At 38.0% G+C, this 21084-nt stretch overlaps 2 protein-coding genes across 5 annotated transcripts in view; one reads left to right on the top strand and one right to left on the bottom strand.

Moving 5' to 3' along the window:
• The window catches only part of LOC114335969 (ADP-ribosylation factor-like protein 4C), a 311831-nt gene that overhangs the window by 181967 nt on the left and 108780 nt on the right, over positions 1–21084 (top strand). For 2 of the 4 annotated variants that reach the window (XM_050645254.1, XM_050645255.1), the window contains one exon: positions 1313–1388. The exons of the other annotated variants lie outside the window; for them this stretch is intronic. The gene's annotated coding sequence lies outside the window, so the exon portion shown is untranslated. The remainder of the gene's footprint in view (positions 1–1312; positions 1389–21084) is intronic. 4 annotated transcript variants of the gene reach the window in all.
• Positions 13284–15284, bottom strand: LOC126882520 (probable serine/threonine-protein kinase kinX). The gene has a single exon (XM_050647487.1). It carries the CDS (start codon positions 15282–15284, stop codon positions 13284–13286), a length of 2001 nt encoding a protein of 666 aa, XP_050503444.1.

Below are 21084 nucleotides of genomic sequence, written 5' to 3'. Positions count from 1 at the left end.
AGCCTTTTTTTAACTAAAATTCAAGTTGTATGATTATAAATACTACTAAGAAATTAAAACGCGGAAGAAAGTCGTTGGAATCACTTCAAATCTAACAATTTATTATACAACTATTATAATATCATCACTGCACTATGCTCTGTTTTTCACATGTCACTTAACCAAATCAAAGAGCTTCATTCTCGTGAGTCGTCTAATCGGATCTGCGTTGTCAAGGAGCTAGGCTATTCGAACATTAACATGAATGAGTCTTTATTAGCGACTCTAACTAATGTTCCAATGGTCGTATTAATAGTCTATATCCCAACATTACAGATATCATAGAGCTAATAGCACGGTTGAAGGGGAATTGGGCGATCCACGTGGCCAGAATGAACGACGGTCGGTGGACCCAAAAAATACAGTGTGGAGACCAAGAGAAGATAGAAGCCGTAGAAGTAGACGACCTACCCTACACGAAGGACATATGCCGTTAAAATAATCGCTGGGAATTGGCTCCAGAAAGCTCAAGACCACCAGAACTGACCAACACACCACTGTTCATAAAGAACCAAGAAGCATTAACAACTTTAATTCGAAATCGCTGCATGACTTTTACATTAAGTATTCTGGTTGGAACAATCACACAGCTGGATCCATATACCTACCTTTTTTGACATCTTTTTTTTTCCTTTTTAACATGGACCCTCCAGCGTAGCTTAGCTTGGGTAAAGGGATAGTATCGAAAATATCGAGTGTGCATGAATGTTCATGGATGTATCAAACGTTATCAAATTCTTTTAATCCAATATAAATAAGGAGGCAGAAGAAGTGTAAAAAATAATGGTATGGTTGCTACTCAAAACAACTTTTTAGAATACTTATTTTGAATGTTAGAGTAGCCATTATGATCATAGAGTTATATATTAGCATATAGAGAGTGTCATTCAGAGCGAAGTGACGACACCATCTTTTTTATTTGGATTAGTGCTGTTTCACTCTTACGCATAGTAAAGCTGCTACAGTTGTCCTCCTCTTCCGTGCCTATATTCACACTGAATGTCATCATAGATTTTCGATACAATGTGTTAGAAAGAAATGCAGCAAACCAGTCCATGAGATCTTGTCGTCAGGAAGCGCGGAAGGTAGGCTCCCTCTATGTTATTATATATCTCTATGATTATGATTGTCAATCTCGGTATTGGTGATGACACTCGCAGAAGAAAAATAATCTGATTATCATTTACACTAACAGGATTGTGTTGACTCTTATTTGTAAAATAAATGTGTGCTGATTTCGTTTCGTTTAATTTAACTGGTGTTTTTGTTACAGGTAACAGTTTTGAAGTTTCCTTGTTGCTTCTTCATGACCTTTAACCATAACCAGCACAGCATTATCACCAGCAAAGGTAACTATTATATTATGTGCTAATTTAGCGTTATTGGAAAGCATCCATAGCATCCTCAACTCAACTATAACGAAAGCAAGCAAAACATTGCTATATATGTTCTTTGATCCCAGATTTTATACAGTGACATTGTTTCATCTATCTAAAATTTTAAAAGGAGCCTAATAAATAGCTCTTGGCTGTGAGTTTCGACGGTAGCGCTCTCTCGCGCTTTGAAACTTGTACTTTTCTGATAAAATTGGTGTATGTGAAATATACAAAACGAGAAAAATAGATATTTACCTATCTAAAAAAACACAAATTATGAACTGATATATTATTGTAACCTGATTACTGAACGAATACACAGAATTAATAGTAAAAGTAATTATGTATGTTTTTTTTATTTTATTCATTATAATTTTAATATTTAATATATAAATTCGTGCGACTGAATGACTGCTTACGCAAGAGGCCATTGAGAAAAAGAAGAAGTTTATGCGAAATTTAGAGGTTACCTCTGTTTTTACTGGCTGTGGGTTTCGTCGGTAGCTCTCTCGCGGTTTGAAACTTGTACTTTTCTGATAAAATTGTTCAAATTCAATACACAAAACTGCCACTAACAGCGCTGGCAAAAACTGTCAAATCCCCTCTACTCATCTGCTCACAGCGACTAGGCGTACACCAACGGGAGAACTTCAAAGAATAAATTTATACTTTTATCCCATTTGATACAGTTATCCTAAATTGAATTGCCCATATTATGTACTTATTATTTCTTATTTCAGAAAACATTGGAAACTTGGAAAGCATTATAATAAAAATATAATATCTTCCTTTTTCTTCTTCATATGGTAGCAGGGCCGTAACTACCATTGGGGCAACCGGGGCACTGCCCCGGGGCCCCCGACCAAGGGGGCCCCGTGCATAGATTTTAATGAGGAAAATAAAAATATGTATTTTAAAAGCCGATCCCAACGAAATATTTTCGAAAATTTTACGAAGACCGCAACATAGTTTTAATTTTTCACTGGGGGAATTTGTCTTAAGGGGATGGGTACGTATTTTCGGCTGCAATGGTATTTAAATGGGGATTCATTTTTTGCGAATCCTGAGAAAACTAATAAATATTTTTGAAAAATTTAAACGCAGAATGAAAGATTACGTTCTTACCGAGGGCCGAAAGTCCCTGAAAACTTCTATAATGTTTATTAATAAGTTACAGGAGTGAAAGACTAAGAGAAAATGTAGTGTGATTTTAAATTTTAAATATATCATTCAAAAGAAACTTTTTATTCATTCTAAGGGACTTTCGGCCCTCGGTAATAAAGTAATCCTTCATTCTGCGTTTAAATTTTTCAAAAATACTTATTAGTTTTCTCAGGATTCGAAAAAAAAATGATTACATTTAAAATACATTAAAAATTTTGACAGGCGTCAAAATGTTCCTTTCCTCTTAAATGCAATTGACCTTAACATAAAAATTTAAATTATTACTTAAGAAATTAGTTATTTCGGCGTAATAGAACCTAAAATACCATTGGAAGAGAGGGGCCCGGGCTAAGCTGGGGCCTCCGAGACCTTTCGTAAACATATAAATTGTTACTGAGGAAATTAGTTATTTTGGCGAAATAAAAACTAAAATGCAACCGGAATAGGGACCCCAGGTCCCAGCTACTTTGTCTTAATCAATTTACCCCAGACCACATCTTGGTACGTGAAAGGAACCACATATTGAAAAGAAAGGTATACATAAGATAAAATGAGCACCAGTACACTGACCAGCTTCACTTAGTGTGCTTGGCTCACACTACAGTAGCTTAAGGCACCTTAAGGTGCTTTTAAATCAAAGTGAACACGAACGAAGGAACGAGTTCGTAGGTGTTCACTTGGTTATTCGTTCGGTACGACCATTTACATTGTAGCGAACGAACGCATTCGTTGATAATCCGTTCGCAATGTTAGATACAGATGAAGCTGTAATCATTAGAGTTGCTAATTTTATAGTTATTGCAGGACATGCTGAAAAAAAGAGAGAAGAGAGTGTGGTGTTCACATAAGAGGGAAAAAGTGCTTTCAAGGGGTTAAATATCAAACATTTTTCCGGACCCCCCCTGGCGCTGGGGGTAAATTTCCCAGACCTCCCGGTAGGGGGCCCCCAGAGCACATTTGCCCCGGGGCCCCCAACATCGTAGTTACGGCCCTGTAAGGTAGGTATACTTCTTTTAGAATTGTGGATTAATTTTTAAGCTTTTCTTTGTCTAATTCTATGTATACATATATCGGAATGTTTCAAGTCTTTTTCCTTTGAAGTTTCGTTGATCACAGACCTATAATACAGATCCATTAAAATTGTAAAAATAGCGTCTACCTCGTATATTTACGCAGATGCGCGTGTTGATAAACACTGATACTTCCTTATTATAACTGGTACAATGCGTGCGAGTGAATAGTAAATTACCTTGGCAAAAAGAGCAATAGGCTGTTGAAACTTGCATTGTGTCACATAAAAAGGTATTAATCTATTTGTTTGTAGGATGAAATATCTTGACGTTTTTATCTTTTAATCAACGATGGCGATGACGTTTTGAATAGCAAGTCTAGGGAACTTCCGCACTTTATCCTTTCATCGGCAAAGACGAAATCTTTTTTAAGGACTCGAAGGGTAACAAGGTGTGAGATCATTGTGAGATAGTTTTGATACCTATATTATTTTTAGCTTTCTTTTGTGAGGTCTTGAGAAGGATTTCGGATTTTGTTAAGTAGGAGTCTTCTTCGGATTCAATATATATCATGGAATTAGCAATAAAATAGATACCCCATAATAATTATGATTTATATTTAGATCACATACATAGTGAGAATACCTCTTATTGCTTAATAACTTATAACTATGTACATCAATTATTATTCATTATCAAGGAGTGTAAGCTTTTGTTTTGGAAGGACACATAAACCACGAATACAATAGGTTTGTTCCAACTCGATACAAAACCGTTCTTGAATCGTTACGCGCATGCGCAATAACGAATAATTATGCGCAGTAACACATTTTTCGTTACTGCGCGGTTCACGAACCGTTCAAGAACGGTTTTGTATCGAGTTGGAACAAATAGAATGTAAACTTTAATTACACAATAATGAGAACAGTATTTATTAATAAAATTAAAAATTCGGTATTTTTAAACGAATATTAGAATAAAGAATGTATTAGATTACTCGACTGAGATGAACTTTTTTGCCGACCGACGTTTAAAAATTTAGTTAGGAAAATACCACAAATATCTAAAGGGTGCCACTTTGGAGAAGGCAGTTGATGAAGAAATACAGGAGTAAAGAAACAAACGCTCATATGGTATTCATTGATCTTGAGAAAGCATATGATAGAGTTCCTCGAGAAATTCTGTGGTGGGCACTCAATAAGAAAGGAGTCCCTGGTGAATATGTCAAGATTGTGAGGGATATGTATGAGGGAGTAACGCAACGGCGGATCCAGCAACGTTCCAGGGAGGGGGCAATGAAATAAACATTTTCTCGTCACTCGCGTACGCAGGATTCTTTTTCGGTATGGGCTGTTACTTTATTTTTCTTCATGTATCATGTCCTTTCAGAACGTTGGTTACTATCATAGCTATCTTAATTTTATTCACTGCGACCCTAAATCGCAACCACGAAGTGCTTTTTCGTCCTGGACTGCGTTTGCCTTCTATTTTCACTTGCATAATATTTTGTAGCAACCTATATTTAAAAATTCACGAGGAAAAAGTTTTCCTGTAGTTGGCTGTATACCATGTAATACAAAAAATAGTAAATCCTTTATAAAAGGTATATATTTAAAATCCCTGAAAAGGGCTACATCACAATCACATAACTAGTTTTCGACTGGTTTACCAATCATCATCAGTGCTTACGTGAAGTTTACATGCTAACCACCAAGATATAGTTTAACAAAAATATGTGGGTCAAAGCCCTGTATAAGTGGTCCGTTAAAGAAACATCAGTTAAAAATGCCAATTAGAGCATGGATGTTTAAATTATTTTAAAAATAAAATACCAAAAGTCATTTGCTACCAGACCTTCACAATGTAATCTAGTCACACCACAGCTCAGATGTTACCTGGGGCATTATTTTTAAAATAATTTAAACATCCATGCTCTAATTGGCATTTTTAACTGATGTTTCCTTAACGGACCACTTATACAGGGCTTTGACCCACATATTTTTGTTAAACTATATATTGGTGGTTAGCATGTAAACTTCACGTAAGCACTGAAGATGACTGGTAAACCAGTCGAAAACTAGTTATGTGATTGTGATGTAGCCCTTTTCAGGGATTTTAAATATATACCTTTTATAAAGGATTTACTATTTTTTTTTTCTATATTTAAAACTTCACATTACATGTCCAAAATACTCCGCTTTTCTATTCTTGATGCCTTCTATAATCTCAGTAGTCTTGCTGAGACGTTCTAGTATTGTGGAGTTTCGAATCTTCGTCACCCAAGATACTTTTAAAATTCTTCTATAGAACCACATTTCGAAAGCCTCGAGGCGATTTAGGTAAGTAGATCGAATTTATTCACAGTCCAAGACTCGACACCATACAGTAAGACCGAGAACACGTACTTTGGAGAAGGAATTCTGTTTTATGTTTCATTCCGTTATTCAGTTATCAACGGGACATAAAACTCACTATTTATTTTCAATCGTAATTATCTCTTTCTTAAAAAAAGGCGACACCAGGCGAAGTCTCAAGGAGGGGGCAATTGACCCCATTGACCCCCCTTGGATCCGCACCTGGAGTAACGACTAGTGTTAGGACATGTGTGGGAGAGACTGATAAATTTCTAGGATTGCACCAAGGCTCTGTGCTTAGTCCGTATTTATTCTCATTACTTTTGGACCAGATAACAGCGAAACTACAGGGTAACATTCCATGGTGCTTAATGGATGCTGATGATGTCGTGTTAGTAGGAAATAGTGAAAGAGACTTACAACAAAAACTGGAACAGTGGAGGCAAGCTCTGGAGGAAAAAGGTTTAAAACTTAGTAGGACAAAAACAGAGTATTTTTAATGTTCATTTAAAGATGGAGTTACTACAAATAAAATTGTATCTTTGGATGGTGAACTGATTGTAAAAAGCAATAGTTTTAAGTACCTGGGATCGGTATTACAGAGTAATGGAGAAATAGATGGAGATGCATGCAGTAGAATTAGGGCTGGATGGATGAAGTGGAAAGAAGCGAGTGGTGTGTTGTGTGACAGAAAAATTCCAATGAAGCTGAAGGGAAAATTCTATAAAACAGCCATAAGACCGGCTATGATGTACGGAATTGAATTTTGGGCAGTGAAGAAGAAAGATGAACAACGAATGCATGTGGCGGAGATGAGAATGCTTAGATGGATGAGTGGAGTGACAAAGAAGGATAAAATTAGAAATGAGTATATTAGGGGAAGTCTAGGTGTGGCACCAATTGATGCCAAAATGACAGAGCATAGGTTAAGATGGTTTGGTCATGTTCAACGTCGAGACGTTAATCACCCAATACGAAGAATAGCTGCAGTGTAGATTTCTGGAAGGAGTAGGAGAGGAAGACCAAAGAAGACCTGAGGGGAGACGATAAGGCAGGACATGTTGGTAAAGGGGATTAACATTGATATGAGCCAAGATAGAATTGTGTGGAGAAATGCAATTAGGGAATCCGAACCCGCATAGGGATAAGGCAAACAGAGATGATGATCTAAAGGGTGCCACTATTCTGCAGAAACTAAAATGTTCGTATCTAAAAGAAAATTTATAAATATTAAATGAGGTTACTTGGGAAAAGCTATTTTTAACAAAGTCATGCAACCACTCTTGGAGATAAAAACAGCTATTACTAAAGGAAGTTTATCAATGAGTGCATTAACCCTTTCAGCTCCGGTGACGCGTACGCGCGTCTAAATATGACTATAGAATAGTGCCGTGGACGCGTAAGCGCGTCCATGGCACGTAAGTATCAAAAGAAATGATTTCTGTTGGCACAGGATCTGAGGTTGAAAACATTGAAGAAGGGCTGAAAGGGTTAAGGGATTATTTTCCGCAATACTCAATTTGTAAATACTTGATAGCACAGTTTTTATGGCAGAAGATTACAACAGTCTATACATAACTGTTCAAATAACGCTAAAATAGACAGAGGAATATAATAACATATACTCTGTCTAAGAGAATATAAAATTAACTTTGACAAGCGTATCAGATGAAATAATAGGATATAAAAAGATAACAGTAAAAAGATGGTTCGATGACGATTGCCTGAAAACGGAGTAGGCCAGGAACCGAAGCTTTTCACCTCGCAATTTTTACAGAATGAATCGATTTGCTTGAAAATTTGAGAATAAGTAGTGGATAGTCCAAGGATCAAAATCTATATGATGCAGAAAGGCGCTTTTACCATGGGGGTGGATGCAACCCCATCTCGGGGGTGGAATTTTTTTCTTATATTTTAATCGCAAAAGTTCGTAAAAACGTTAATTCTAAGCAAAAAACATTCTATACACTTTTTTGATAAAATTGATAGTTTTCGATTTATTCGCTATCGAAAGTATTAGTTTTATATCGAAAAAATCAATTTTTTTAATAAGTTTTCTGCTAATAACTCCAAAAGTTTTTATTATATTTTTATCGCAAAAGTTGATAAAAACATTCATTCTAAGCAAAAAATGTTCTATAAATTTTTTTGATAAAATTAATAGTTTTCGATTTATTCGCTATCGAAAGTGTTAGTTTTGTATAGAAGAAATCAATGTTTTTCGATATATGTACATGCTCATTTACGATTCACTCAATTTTTGCCGTAGAAAAATTTTTTTCAAACCAAGTTCTTGGGAATTAAATAACCTCCAATTTTATATTGAAACATTTTTTCGTATCTCTGATGCTAATCTTTCTATTCTGAAGAAAAGGGCATTTTTTACCAAACTACAAAAATTCGTTATTCGCTTTTAACTCCAGTTTTTTAAAAACTAATCATGCTAAGCCAGTCAAACTTCTAGAATCTATTAATAATACATAAATAAATAAGAATGAATAAGGCCAATGACTAAAAACACCGCTAACTTACATTATTATGCTTCCAATTGGATTTCTCTTTTTTTTTCAAAAAGATAATATTAATTTTTTAATCGTAACTTTTTTATTTTTTGTCTTAGAAAGTTTGGTAGCGAATAATTTTGTAGGTTTTTACAAGATATATAAGTCTGTTAATATTAAATCTTTTTAAAATCGTCAGTTGCAAAAAGAGGTGATTTGAAAGGGTTGGTAAAGGTGGTTTTTGCATGTTATTACAAGTTTTAATTATCAATAGCTCACTCAATTTTTGCCGTAGAAAAAATTTTTGCGAACCGGGTTCTTGGGAATTAAATAAGCTACAATTTCATATTGAAACATTTTTTCGTATCTCTGATGCTCATATTGATATTCTGAAGAAAAAGCCATTTTTTTCCAAACTACAAAAATTCGTTATTCACTTTTAACTGCATTTTTTTAAACTAATCATTGTAAGCCAATTTTATCAAAAAAGTATATAGAATGTTTTTTGCTTAGAATTGACGTTTTTACGAACTTTTGCGATTAAAATATAAGAAAAAAATTCCACCCCTGAGATGGGGTGGCAACCACTCTCACGGTAAAAGCGCCTTTCGGCATGATATAGATTTTGATCCTTGGACTATCCACTACTTATTGTCAAATTTTCAAGCAAATCGATCCATTCTGTAAAAATTGCGAGGTTTTGTCCTATTTTAAGCTTCATTACTTGGACTAGAGTAAGTAAGCAATTTTGTCCACCTATGCGGTTATTTTATGCAGGATGTCATCTTGTGCTCTTCCGTGATCATCATCTTTCTTATATTTAAGAATGGCGTCGTTTTAAATGATTAGTCATAGTCGAATATTATAGTATAGGAGTAATAGTACAATAAACTGAAAGAATAGTAAACTACATATTATGTACCTTTTTTTTTTTTTTTTTTTTTTGGGAGGTGAGAATCTTCTAAAGACTTCTGGGAAGGTGTCCCAGGTGTGTTGGATTCAACTCTCTACGCCTAACCGTAGCAAGCCGCCTACCAACTAAACTCACCTCCTCTTTCTCCAACCGGCGGGCCAGGAACCGACCTTAGCGGGCATAGCTCTGACCCACCAGCTTTGCTCGTCACCCCATCTAGCACTCTCTGCGTGCGCTCTGTGACTGTCATGACAACCCGGTTTCGCCACCCCATCCACGCATGCAGCCAGCCAGGGTCCGTAAGGCAACCGACCTATCTGCATGATAATGGGTGAGGAGGCGCGACCACGCTATCATCCCATCCACCGTAAACTGGCAAAGAATTACTAAACAGCCAGTGAGAACAACTAAACTTTCATTCCCCACCCCCTGTAGGAGTGGCCCATTCATCTATACACTCACAACATAAGATATAAACACATGAAAAACAAAACATCTAACATTTACTAACACTAGGATTAAAAATCCTTTTATTTTAAAGGACACTGCCCCGGCAGAAGTGGGAGTTGTATATTGACTGCCCACCCCGGTCGGTGCAAAACGACACATGTTCAAAAGAAATACAAACAGATTATCTTTGTTGGAGTCTCCTCTCTCTTTCTTCCTTATGCTTCATCGTTTCAGTGACAAATCCAATGATCAAGTCAAACATTTTTTCATTCATAATGGCTTTATGCATTAATTCTTGGGGCTCACCCAGAGGGGACCCCATCCTCAGCTGCAGCGAGGTTCGCCCTGCATGATATACAGGGCATACGAATATCACGTGGTACGCGTCATCTACCACTCCACACTCGGTACACAGATCGTCCTCAGTCTTTCTTATACGATATGTATATGCCCGAAAGGATCCATGGCCCGTCAAAAATTGTGTGAAATAATAGTTAACGCGCCTGTGTCTGCATTCATACCACCTCACTACATCAGGGATAAGGGTCCTCGTCCAGGCGGCTTTGCCTGTTTCTCTTGACCACTGATCCTGCCAACTTTCCAGGCTTCTTCTTCTTTCTTCTGGTCCTGAACTTATAGCTCCGTTACCCCTTCGATGCATTCGTACCCTCTCCTCTGTCAGAATGTGCACCGGCACAGCTCCGGCCACTACCTGTAGAGCAACGGTTGATACGGTTCTGTACGCGCTGCACACTCTGATCAGGGGTTTTCTTTGTGCTCTGAGAAGCATGTCTCTGTATTTGGCTTTATTTACAACTTCGTGCCATACTGGAGCCCCGTATAATATTATTGACATAATGGATTGTAGCATTACTGCCCGTTTGTGTGATCCAGGGCCTCCTATATTCGGCATTAATTTTTGTAGGACTGAGGTCCTTGCCTCCGCTTTCCGACATGCTTCATGTATATGTGGGCCGAATGACCTTCTGTCGTCGAAGATTATTCCCAAATACTTAACTGTTTTCTGGGGTTTTAGTTCGGAGCCTCTGAACCGAAAATTAATGTCTTTTCGATCCCGCCGTCCCCTCAAGATAATTATCTCAGTCTTTTCTACTGCCAATTTTAAATCGTTGTTCTCTATCCATTTCGCGGTTTTTTCTATTGCTGTGTTTACTTTATGTATGATGCCCCGATTCGTGTCGTCCTCGATTAGTAGGGCTAGGTCGTCTGCGTATGCTATTGCCCTTACTCCTAGTGTTCTATTTACCTCTAGTACCCCATTGTATAATATGTTCCATAATGTGGGTCCCAGGACTGACCCTTGGGGTACTCCAGCAGTCATATTCATCTTATTTTTCTTCGTTATGCATACGCTTCTTTCCGATAGGTAGTCCTTTATTATATTGGACATGTAATCCGGGGCCCCCAGCTCGACAATCCTGTCGATGATGAGGCCCCAGTTCGCCGAGTTGAAGGCATTTTTAATGTCCAATAGAACAAGTACCACCCACCTCTTTCTACTTATTTGTGCCGCGTCTCTAATCCAGATCGCTGCGTCTACTGCTGATCGACCTTTTCGAAATCCGAATTGTTGACTGGATAGAGCTCTCTCACTTGCCAATACCCCTTCCAGCCTCTTCTTCACAAGAATTTCATAAAACTTGCCAAGACAGTCTAGAAGGCATATCGGCCTGTAGGAGGATGCCGAGTCGGGGGGTTTCCCAGGCTTGAGTAGCAATACCAGATTTGCTTCCTTTAATTCCCTGGGAAACTCTTGATTCCGCAGTAGATTGTTAAATACTCTTCTGATCAAACCTGGTTTCTCTGTTGCTATTATCTTCAGTGCCTCGGGTGGCAGACCATCGGGGCCGGGAGCTTTACCCGATTTGATTTCCTGACCAGCGGCTTTTATTTCTTCCTCCGTAAACTCCTCCACTACCGTGGGGAAAATCTTCAAGAAAGCTTGCTCCTCCTTGGCAGGAAAGAGAAGTTCCGCAGATTCACGCCGCTGGTCTTCGTCTAGTCTGTATGGGGCGATCATTTTGAGAGACTTCATTGTTATTTTGTATGCGTCTCCCCATATGTCATTTTCTAGCGCGTCTATCAGATTCTGCCACCTTTCCTTTTTCTCTTTCTTTATTTTGTTGTTTAGATTCCTCTTCGCTGTTTTATATATCTCATTGAGCTCGGGGTTGCCCTGGCTTCTTGTGTAATTCCTCCGAGCTCGGAGGCACACTTTCCGTAGTTCTCTTATCTCATCCGTCCACCAATAGGGGGTTCTTTCGTTATTTTTTGTCTTTTCTGTGGCCAACTCAACGGCATTAGCGAGTGTCTTCCTAAGTTGGCCGAGATCTGTAATTGCATCTTCGTCGATTTTTTTAATCTCCGACAGGTACCTGTTTTTGTTTAATATTTTCTCTCTTCGACCTATCGGTTTTCTTAGAACCCTCCCTTTAACCATCACCTCGTACGTTATGTAACAGTGGTAGGTGAATAACTGTTCGTCGAGGACATCCCAATTTTTTATGCGTCTGGATAGCCTTTCGGTTGCAATGGTTACATCAATATGTGATTTGCTAGCCCCTCTTACGAATGTGGGTTTGTTGTTGTTGAGTACATGGAGGCTAGCCTGGGCTATCCATTCATTCCAGAACTCTCCCTTCTCATCATTCATGGGAGAGCCCCATGACCTAGATTTTGCGTTGATGTCCCCGACAATCATTATTTGCTTCTCTCTTGTAGCGATGCTCATTATTTCATCTACTTTTTGTTTGTAGTCTCTGATGGGTATGTTTGGAGATATGTAGCATGCCAGGAGACAAAAATCCTTCATCTTAATGAGAATATAATTTCCGCCCCTGACTATGCCACGCACGCCAAGATCTTTATTTCTGAAGAGCACCGCCACGTTTTTGTTTGTATCCTGCACCCAGCCACCGTCCGACGTTATTTTTTTGTTAGGTTCCGGGACGATGAGTAAGTCTATTTTTAGCGTGCAGGCTTTCGCGTGGACGAGATCGTGTGCCCGTTTTGCGCGGCCCACGTTCACCTGCATTATCCTTATACCAGGTTGATCCTTGAGGTTCATTTTTGGTTCAGTTCCCTAGAGAGTTGACCCGTATCCGTTTGTATATATTGAACACAATAAATATAAATAAAATAAAGGTGTAAATATAAAATGAATAAATAGGTAAATAAATAAATAAAAGATTAAAATGGTATACTGGACAATACACAACACACTAAGTTTTTTAAAATTATATGTGAAATTAAATTTTATATAAATAAAATTTATATAAATAAAATGTGTATAGATAAAATTTTCAAATAAATTAAATAAATAAATAAAAATATGTATGATTAAAATCGATAAATTTACCCTATAAAAGGTGATTTCCTGTTTCACTGGTGGGCTGTATACGGACCCACCTCCGTTCATCAGGAAACCACTTCTCACCCTTTCGCTTTTGTTTCTTTTAATGTTTTATGGGTTCCCTTTCCCCTCCCCTGCCGTACACCCACGCCCTATAGGCTGGGCATGTCATGCGGTCCATTCTATGACCCTCTTCCTTACAAGTTAAGCAGTACGCAGTGCTGCTACACTGCACCGCTGTATGCCCGTTTTTAAAGCAGTTGTAGCAGCATGCTACCCTGCTCTCCCCTGTGCACTCATAGGTGCTGTGACCATAATGGAGGCACTTATAACACCTTACTGGCGTATGGCGTTCCATTATGGGGCATATAACCCAACCTATTACTATCGTTCTATACCTCCGTAGCTCTTCTGCTTTTGAGGGGCGTACGGCTATGGTCGCCACCTGTTCCCCATGCCTATTTATACGTAGCGTTTTGACATCTATTTCGTCCTCGGGGATACCGGTATATGTTGTTATCGCGCTTATTAGCTGTTCTTCTGTAAACCCAGGGTCTATTGCCGTGATGGAAAAATAATTTTCTTTCTTCCGAACAGCCATGCTCATTCCCGTTATTTTACTGTCCATCTCCTTCTTCAGTTTCTCCGCTGCTCCCTTCCCCTTTAGTTTTACGAGGATGTCTCCCCCTTCTGTTTTTTTTAGCCTATTTACTTTTAAGCCAATCTTCCCTATATCAATTTTCTGATTCATCTCTTTTAATACATCAGTGTATGATTTCCCCCCCGTTTTGATTAGGAGCGCTTCTTCCTGCTCATGCCTCTCCCCTTTATCCATCTCCTTCCCTCTGATAACTATTTCCCATACTATATTTTCTTTTCTCCCCACAAATTCGAGAGCTTTTCGCACATCTTCCTTATTTATCTCGTTGTTAACGATGACTCTAACGGTTTCCGGGGGCTTCTCCCTTTTTTTTATTATATTTATGGCCTTTACAGCCATTTCATACATTCCCTGTTCACCCACTTTGGTTACATATGTGTACCACTGCCTCCTTTGGTTGGCCATAGAGCTTTTCTTTACATTTTCTATGTACTCTATGTCGCCCACTTTGCATTCCTCAATGATTTCTGCTACTTCTTCCCTGAGCGTTCTTATGACGCCCTCTACCCCTCCGTCTTTTATTTCGTTTTTAGTTATTATTATGCATTCTTTTTTTTCAATTGTCTCTTGCAGTCCCCCATGTTCCCACTTCGTTTTTTCAAACACCTTGTCCTCCCATTTCTTCTCGTGGATTTGACTAAAGGTGTCTATGTCTCCTCCCTTGTTTACAATTCCTATTATTTTTTCTGTTTCTTTTCTTTGTCTCTCTTGCTCGATCTTAATTTTACATTGTTCGCATCTTATATTTTTCTCCTCCCCTTGTGTTGTTTGATTTGGGCTAATTTTTCTGTTTTGCATAGAGTTAATTTCCCCTATGAGTGTTTTCATTCTTATTCTTTCGTCCTCTATTGGGCCTTCTGTATTAAGTATATCGAGTATTTGTTTCATTTTCCGTTGGACCTTTTCCCTGTCGGTTTCTTCTGGATATTTTTTGCTTTCTTCAAGTTTTTCTTTTTTGAATTTTTCATTTATCTCAAGGCTGTCCCCTTTTCTTTTTTTCATTTGCTGCATTTCTCTTCTGTCCTCTTCGTCGAACAAGAAGGCTGTTAAAACACTCTCCTCTATATCTTCCCAAGTTCCTCCCCTTTCTTCTTCCGTTTTTTCATCGTGACTTTCTGTGAAGGCTTTCGCTTCCAGGATTTTCACCGAGGGATCTTCCTCTTCTTTCTCTTCCTCCTCTTTTTCTTCTTCTTCTCTTGTATTAATTTCTTCCCCTACAAGTGTCGAGTGCTTTATGGCACCCGACCTGTTTAGTTTAGGCTGTTGATCGTGCCGTTGTAGCAATTCCCTTTCAAACTTTCTCAGCTCATCTTCATCTATTGTGCCGTCTTGCGACTGTTCTTCCCTATTCTCAATTTTACTAATTAATGCGTCGTCATTGTCCTTTTGCCTTTGGTCGTCGTTATTTTTTCCTTTAGGTTTTTTTGAGTTGGTTTTATTCATATGAATTCCCACGAGTCGGGACGTGCTACGCGTCCGACGTGGCAGTGCGCCCTTACCACGTTAAGGCTAGGTTCTTCGGGAGGTCGCCAGGTATCCCGAAGGGATCGTTTGTGATGCTCTAACCCTCGCATCTCTCATATCTTTGGCACGATGCCTTCCACCGTGATAGTGGGGATTATTTTATTGAGGTTTGCTCCTCTAGGCTTTTTATCACGGTTGCCTCCGGACGCAGTAGCAGCCTGTATTCACAGGCTACCTGGAATTTCCGCGTAACTGCTGCCTCCACTGTTACGCGGGATTGGGAGTGGATGTGTGTTGGGAAAGGTACTTTGGCGGGGTAAGACATGGCGGCTACTCGTTATGGGTATGTCGAAAAAGATTTCGAATAGAGATTTGTGATCGGAGTTCGACGGCAGAGCCCCCGCATGGTGCGTGGGGCTCCACCATCGACCCCCGGCCACAACGCTGGAGTGGGCGAGATTAACTTTAGGAATTAGAGTAGTCGCAGGGAAGTTGGAGGGTGAAATACGACTGCTGAAGGCGAAGGCGTCGCAACTGCTCGCCTCAGTTGCGCCGCCTTTTAGCGTCCAGCGGCGGTGTCCGGCGACCACCCGGTGCACAGTCGCTGGACGCTGGAACTGTTCTTGGTTTCATCGGTCGTGCTCCCCTCACAATTTTTTTAGGGACCACGACCGGTTACTCGGCCCTCCCACCGTCGTCGAGGTAGAATTACAGTCCCAGGAGGGACATATTATGTACCTACATTAAAAAAAAATAGCAATTAAATTAGGATTTATAGAGGATGTACATATAGTAATCTACATTCAATACTTTTATTTATTATCTCATTCATTACAAGATATATCAAATCGACACGCTGAATTTTAGAACAATATTACAAAAATTCTAATACAAGAATTTATATTAGGTACTATTTAATTTTTATCTGGCAGACTATTTGTCTGATATGTATTTACAAATTAATGATTGTGTTGGTAAGACTTTTCCTTTTAGAGATGGAGGGATACACTGTTCCCATATTTACCATTTCATTCCGAAACAGTTACGCACATTAAAATATTCTGAGCAATCTTAATAAGTCTTGATCCACCATATCATATTGTTTAATGTTAAATTGTCATCGTTTCGGTAATTTGGTTTCTGGCACGTAAATTTTGCAATTGGAATGGAAAAGATGCATTGTTTTTCCGAAACAATACATGTTTTCGATCTACATTGACTCCCCTATATAATTTAGACTAACTCAGGGGAGGAATAAATGTGTTGTTGTGTGTGCGTGTAAATGTTTTGTTACTTAATAAAGTCGACTTCATTGTCTTGACATAAAGACGCTTATTGAATTCGAACGTCTGCTGCCCCTCAGATGAGTACCGATCCCACAAGGATAGAAATTATTTTCATTTATTAAATTTTTCTTCTTCTTCTAGTGCCGACTTCACTAATAAAGGATGGCTATAACCATTACAAATTCGTCTCTATTTTCTGCTTTTCTGAAAAGCGTCTGTGTGTTTAACCCGGTCCAGTCGCGAATGTTTTTCAGCCAGAATATTTCGTCGTCTACCAGAACCCCTTTTTCCTTCAATTTTACCCATTTTTAAGGATGAAAAATTTCCCATCCCAGGATTCGCACTCAAGACCTTTGAGTCCAAAGGTAGGCTCTCTTAGGGTAAGAACATAACAAGTAAGTCGAGGTGGATGTGTAGGTCGCGGTAGATGCCACTAGTCAAGTCGCGGTCGATGTCGACAGCACATAGCAAGGAGGTCACCTGCGCTGTCAGTCGAGCTAGAACCACTATCAAGTGAAGTAGTTTAATGAAATTTGAATGACAAAAAGACTGTGCTTTTGCGATGTTGTGTCAGTCAGGTGATGATAGTGATGAAATGTCAGCTGTAAATATTCAGATCCTCCTTCATATTTCAAAAATTTATTGAATTTAATTACTTTAGAAATTCAAAAATAAACTGAATACAAAAAAGGGCTTATATTAAAAAAGTATCAACTCAGATAGCGCAGTTAATGACAACTTGGCTTCGAACGGACCAATCACAGAAAAGCATCCTTGTAGGCCGTGCAGTAGACATCCGTGTAAAACAAACTCATTTTATTTTCAAAAGCATCGATGTAAACCTCTTAGATGGCATCGCGCTAAACCTCCACCGCGACTTACTTGCTCTGTTCTCTTTCATTCAGTACAATGTGTTTGCTTTACATGGATGTCGACATCGACCGCGACCTCCACATCCACCTCCACATCGACTTACTTGTTATGTTCTTACCCTTACCACTGAACCTCGGAGCTTCCCACTTCTGCGGAAAAACTTCCCACCCAGTGAGGATTCACAGATTCACACTGATGATGTTTGGGTCCAAAGGTAGGCTCTCTTACTGAGCCATATCTTCTTCTTCTTTTGCCGTCTTCTAACGAAGGTTGGCAAGCACTTCTTTAAATGCTTCCCTATCTTTTGCAACGTGAAATATCTGTTCAACACTTAGGTTAGTTTAGTCCAATCTCTGATATTTCTCAGCCAAGATTTCTTCTTTCTTCCCAAGCCTTTTTTCCCCTCTACTCTTCCTTATATGATGAAGTATAGCAGAGAGTATTTATTGTTTCGAAGGATGTGACCCAGCTGCGATGCTTTTCTTATTTTAATTGTGTTCATAAGCTTTCTGTCATGTCCAATTCGTCTTAACACTTCTTCGTTTGAGACTTTTACAGTCCAGGGAATTTTCAGAATACGCCTATATAGCCACATTTCGAATGCCTCCAATTGTTTTACGGATTGGGCTTTTAAAGTCCAAGCTTCTACCTCATATAGTAGTTGCAACCAAACATAACATTCGATGAACCTCAATCTAATGGATATACTCAATTTCTTATTTGTAAACATTGACTTTTATGTTATAAATCCTTTTCGAGCTATTTCTATTCTGACCTTTATCTCCTCGTCTTGATCTAATTGTGAGTTTATAATTGCTCCGAGGTATTTATACTTGTCGACCCTCTCTAGCGGTTTTCCCTCCAATGTCAGATGTATATTGTCAACAGGGTTTTTTGAGATCACCATGTATTTGGTTTTATTTATATTCATTGTTAGTCTCATCTTTTTGCTTTCTCTGTTAATGATTTCTAGGAGAATTTGTAAATCTCTATATTTTCTTCCATGATTGCGGTATCATCTGCAAATCTTATGTTATTAATGTAATCCAATCCCTCCAATCCTTACAACTTCAGTTCTTTCCCATAGTGCCTCCTGAAATATTAGTTGGGAGTACACATTAAATAATTGTGGCGACAGCACGCATCCCTGTCTGACTCCTCTTTGAATTTCCACTTGGTTTATCTCACTATCTTCCACCCGTACGACCGCTGTTTGATTGTAGTATAGAGTATAGAGCCACCTAGGGCTTTAGTTACTTTTTTAATGCTTGCATTATGAAGTTCTATTTTAAATTCACCCTTTTGATGTCATTTCTGATTATATATTATTTGCTATTTCTTTTAAATAAAGTGTAAAACATTTAATTTCTGCCGTCTTTAATTTAGTATATTCTTTTGGTTACTTTTTCTCCATCTCTAAAGCTTTTACGTTGAAAAGTAGGCCGTCATGCCTTAAAAAATGTCTATATTAAATAATGTTCATATCAAGACATCCAACTTGGCGATGCATCCGTCCAATCCAGTATAGAAAGTTGTCCAATCGTGTAGCACGTCCAATAAACAAGACGTCCACTCGGCGTACCTACATAGAACGCTCTCAAGACATACTATACTGATTGCCGATAAAAAGTTGAAAATGAAAGTACATAGCTGGCAAGTTCAATTTCATTTACAGAACAGTTAAAGGAGACAGGTAGGAGGAAGTTAAATCTGCCGTGGACAGGTTGAACTGGACAATGAGAACTTGTTTGCCATTTTGACTGTAAGCTATCTGATTTATATAGTTTAGTTTGGGTGGTCCATTCAATAAAAAATCAATGACAAGGATTTATTTTGTATATTTTTTACATACATATCGGTTACATTACAACCGACCATTTTAAAAAGAATATAATATGAAAATCTTATCGCTAATTCTTAGCATTGGATTTCTAGCAAAACCTAGAAAATTTGAATGATATCCAGTTTACTTATACAGGGAAAACAACTTTTTGATGACTTCTGTAGAGGAATAAGTAATATTTTCTGTTGTCTCCTTTTTTATACCCCTATATATATATATATATATATATATATCTCTCTCTCTCTCTCTCTCTCTCTCTCTCTCTCTTTCTCCCCCTTGGTTTTGTTCTCTCTTCCTACCCCCTTTTCCGTCCAAACTTTTCTACCTTTCCCATCACTTTTGCTTGCACTCTTTCTAGCTCTAGTTTCTTCCTTCCGTTCCACTTCTCTTCCACTGTCTTCCTTCTGATTTTCCCTCACTCCTGCTACAACGCATTGTTTCAAATTTTTGTTGATATAATTATACAACTCCATATCTATGGTGTGGAATACTGTGAATCATTATCATTTCTTGAGCAAGTAATATAATGATATTCTTTAAAAAGGCATTCTTCATTTCCTACGTATTGTTTATCACAGACGAGCATGATGTTAATTTTTAATCTCTATTTATTCTATCAAAGTATGTGTTTTCCTGCCTCATTCATGGTTTTGTACATTCCATATTTAAATCTTAATTTTACCTAACATTTAAAATTAACCAGTCAAGTTTTTGTACAAATTAAAAAAATAATGTGAAAATTCTATGGAACCGCAAATATTTTAAATGCAGCTGAAGAGACATATGACATATGTGCCAAAAATGTGGAAAACTAAGAAAAATATTATTAACATTGATTATTTTTTATTATTTAATGCAATCTTATTTTATTCACAGCAGTTCAAAATATATTACTTGACGTTAGGGCAGTCAATGAGGATATTTGGCTCCGAATTCCATCTTACTACATCGATTTACTTGATATTTTCAGAGTGAGTAGGGAATATATCAGGAAACAAAGTCTACAACATGCCGATGTGCGCTTTTATCTTGGGGGTGGTTCCCACCCCTTCCCGGGGGTGGAAATTTTTTTAGTTAAAATCACCACAGATGTGGCTAGATAACCTAATTATAAGCAAAAACTGTTCTATAATTTTTTTTTGAAAACTCAATACTTTTTGAGTTATTCGTGGTTAAATATTGGCCATTTTCATTGAAAAATGACACCTTTTTGAACAGTTTTTTGTGAATAGCTTGAAAACTACGTATCTAACGAAAAAAACTTTCCTAAGATTGGCCAACCAGGATATACATCTACGTTCAGGGTCTCTCTGGCCCTCAATTTTGTCTTGTAGAATCAACTGTACAGTGTACAGCCGGCATTTACAGTTGAGTCCGCGAATCTTTACCCGTGTGTCATCATTTAAAGCATACGAAATAAGTCGATGATAAGTCGGAAATTGAAATTTACTAAACGCAACAGCAAGTCACTGTACTGTCACTTGCTGTTGCATTTAGTAAATTTCAATTTCCTACTTATCATCGACTCATTTCGTATGCTTTAAATGATGACGCACGGGTAAAGATTCGCGGACTCAACTGTATTATTACGCAGAATGTGACCGAAGTAAGTCAATTTTCTGTTCTGAAAAATCTATCACATAACTCAAAATGTCGTGACGTTACTTGATTAAGGTCACAAAACTACATCTTTTCAATTATTATTATGCCACTTGTTTTTCGTCTTTTTGTTTCAAGGATTAATTTTACGCAAGAAACCGTGACCAGTGACTTTTCG

Source organism: Diabrotica virgifera, chromosome 3, assembly GCF_917563875.1.
Source record: "Diabrotica virgifera virgifera chromosome 3, PGI_DIABVI_V3a".
Lineage (NCBI taxonomy): Eukaryota > Metazoa > Arthropoda > Insecta > Coleoptera > Chrysomelidae > Diabrotica > Diabrotica virgifera.
This window is presented reverse-complemented; position numbering and strand designations above follow the sequence as displayed.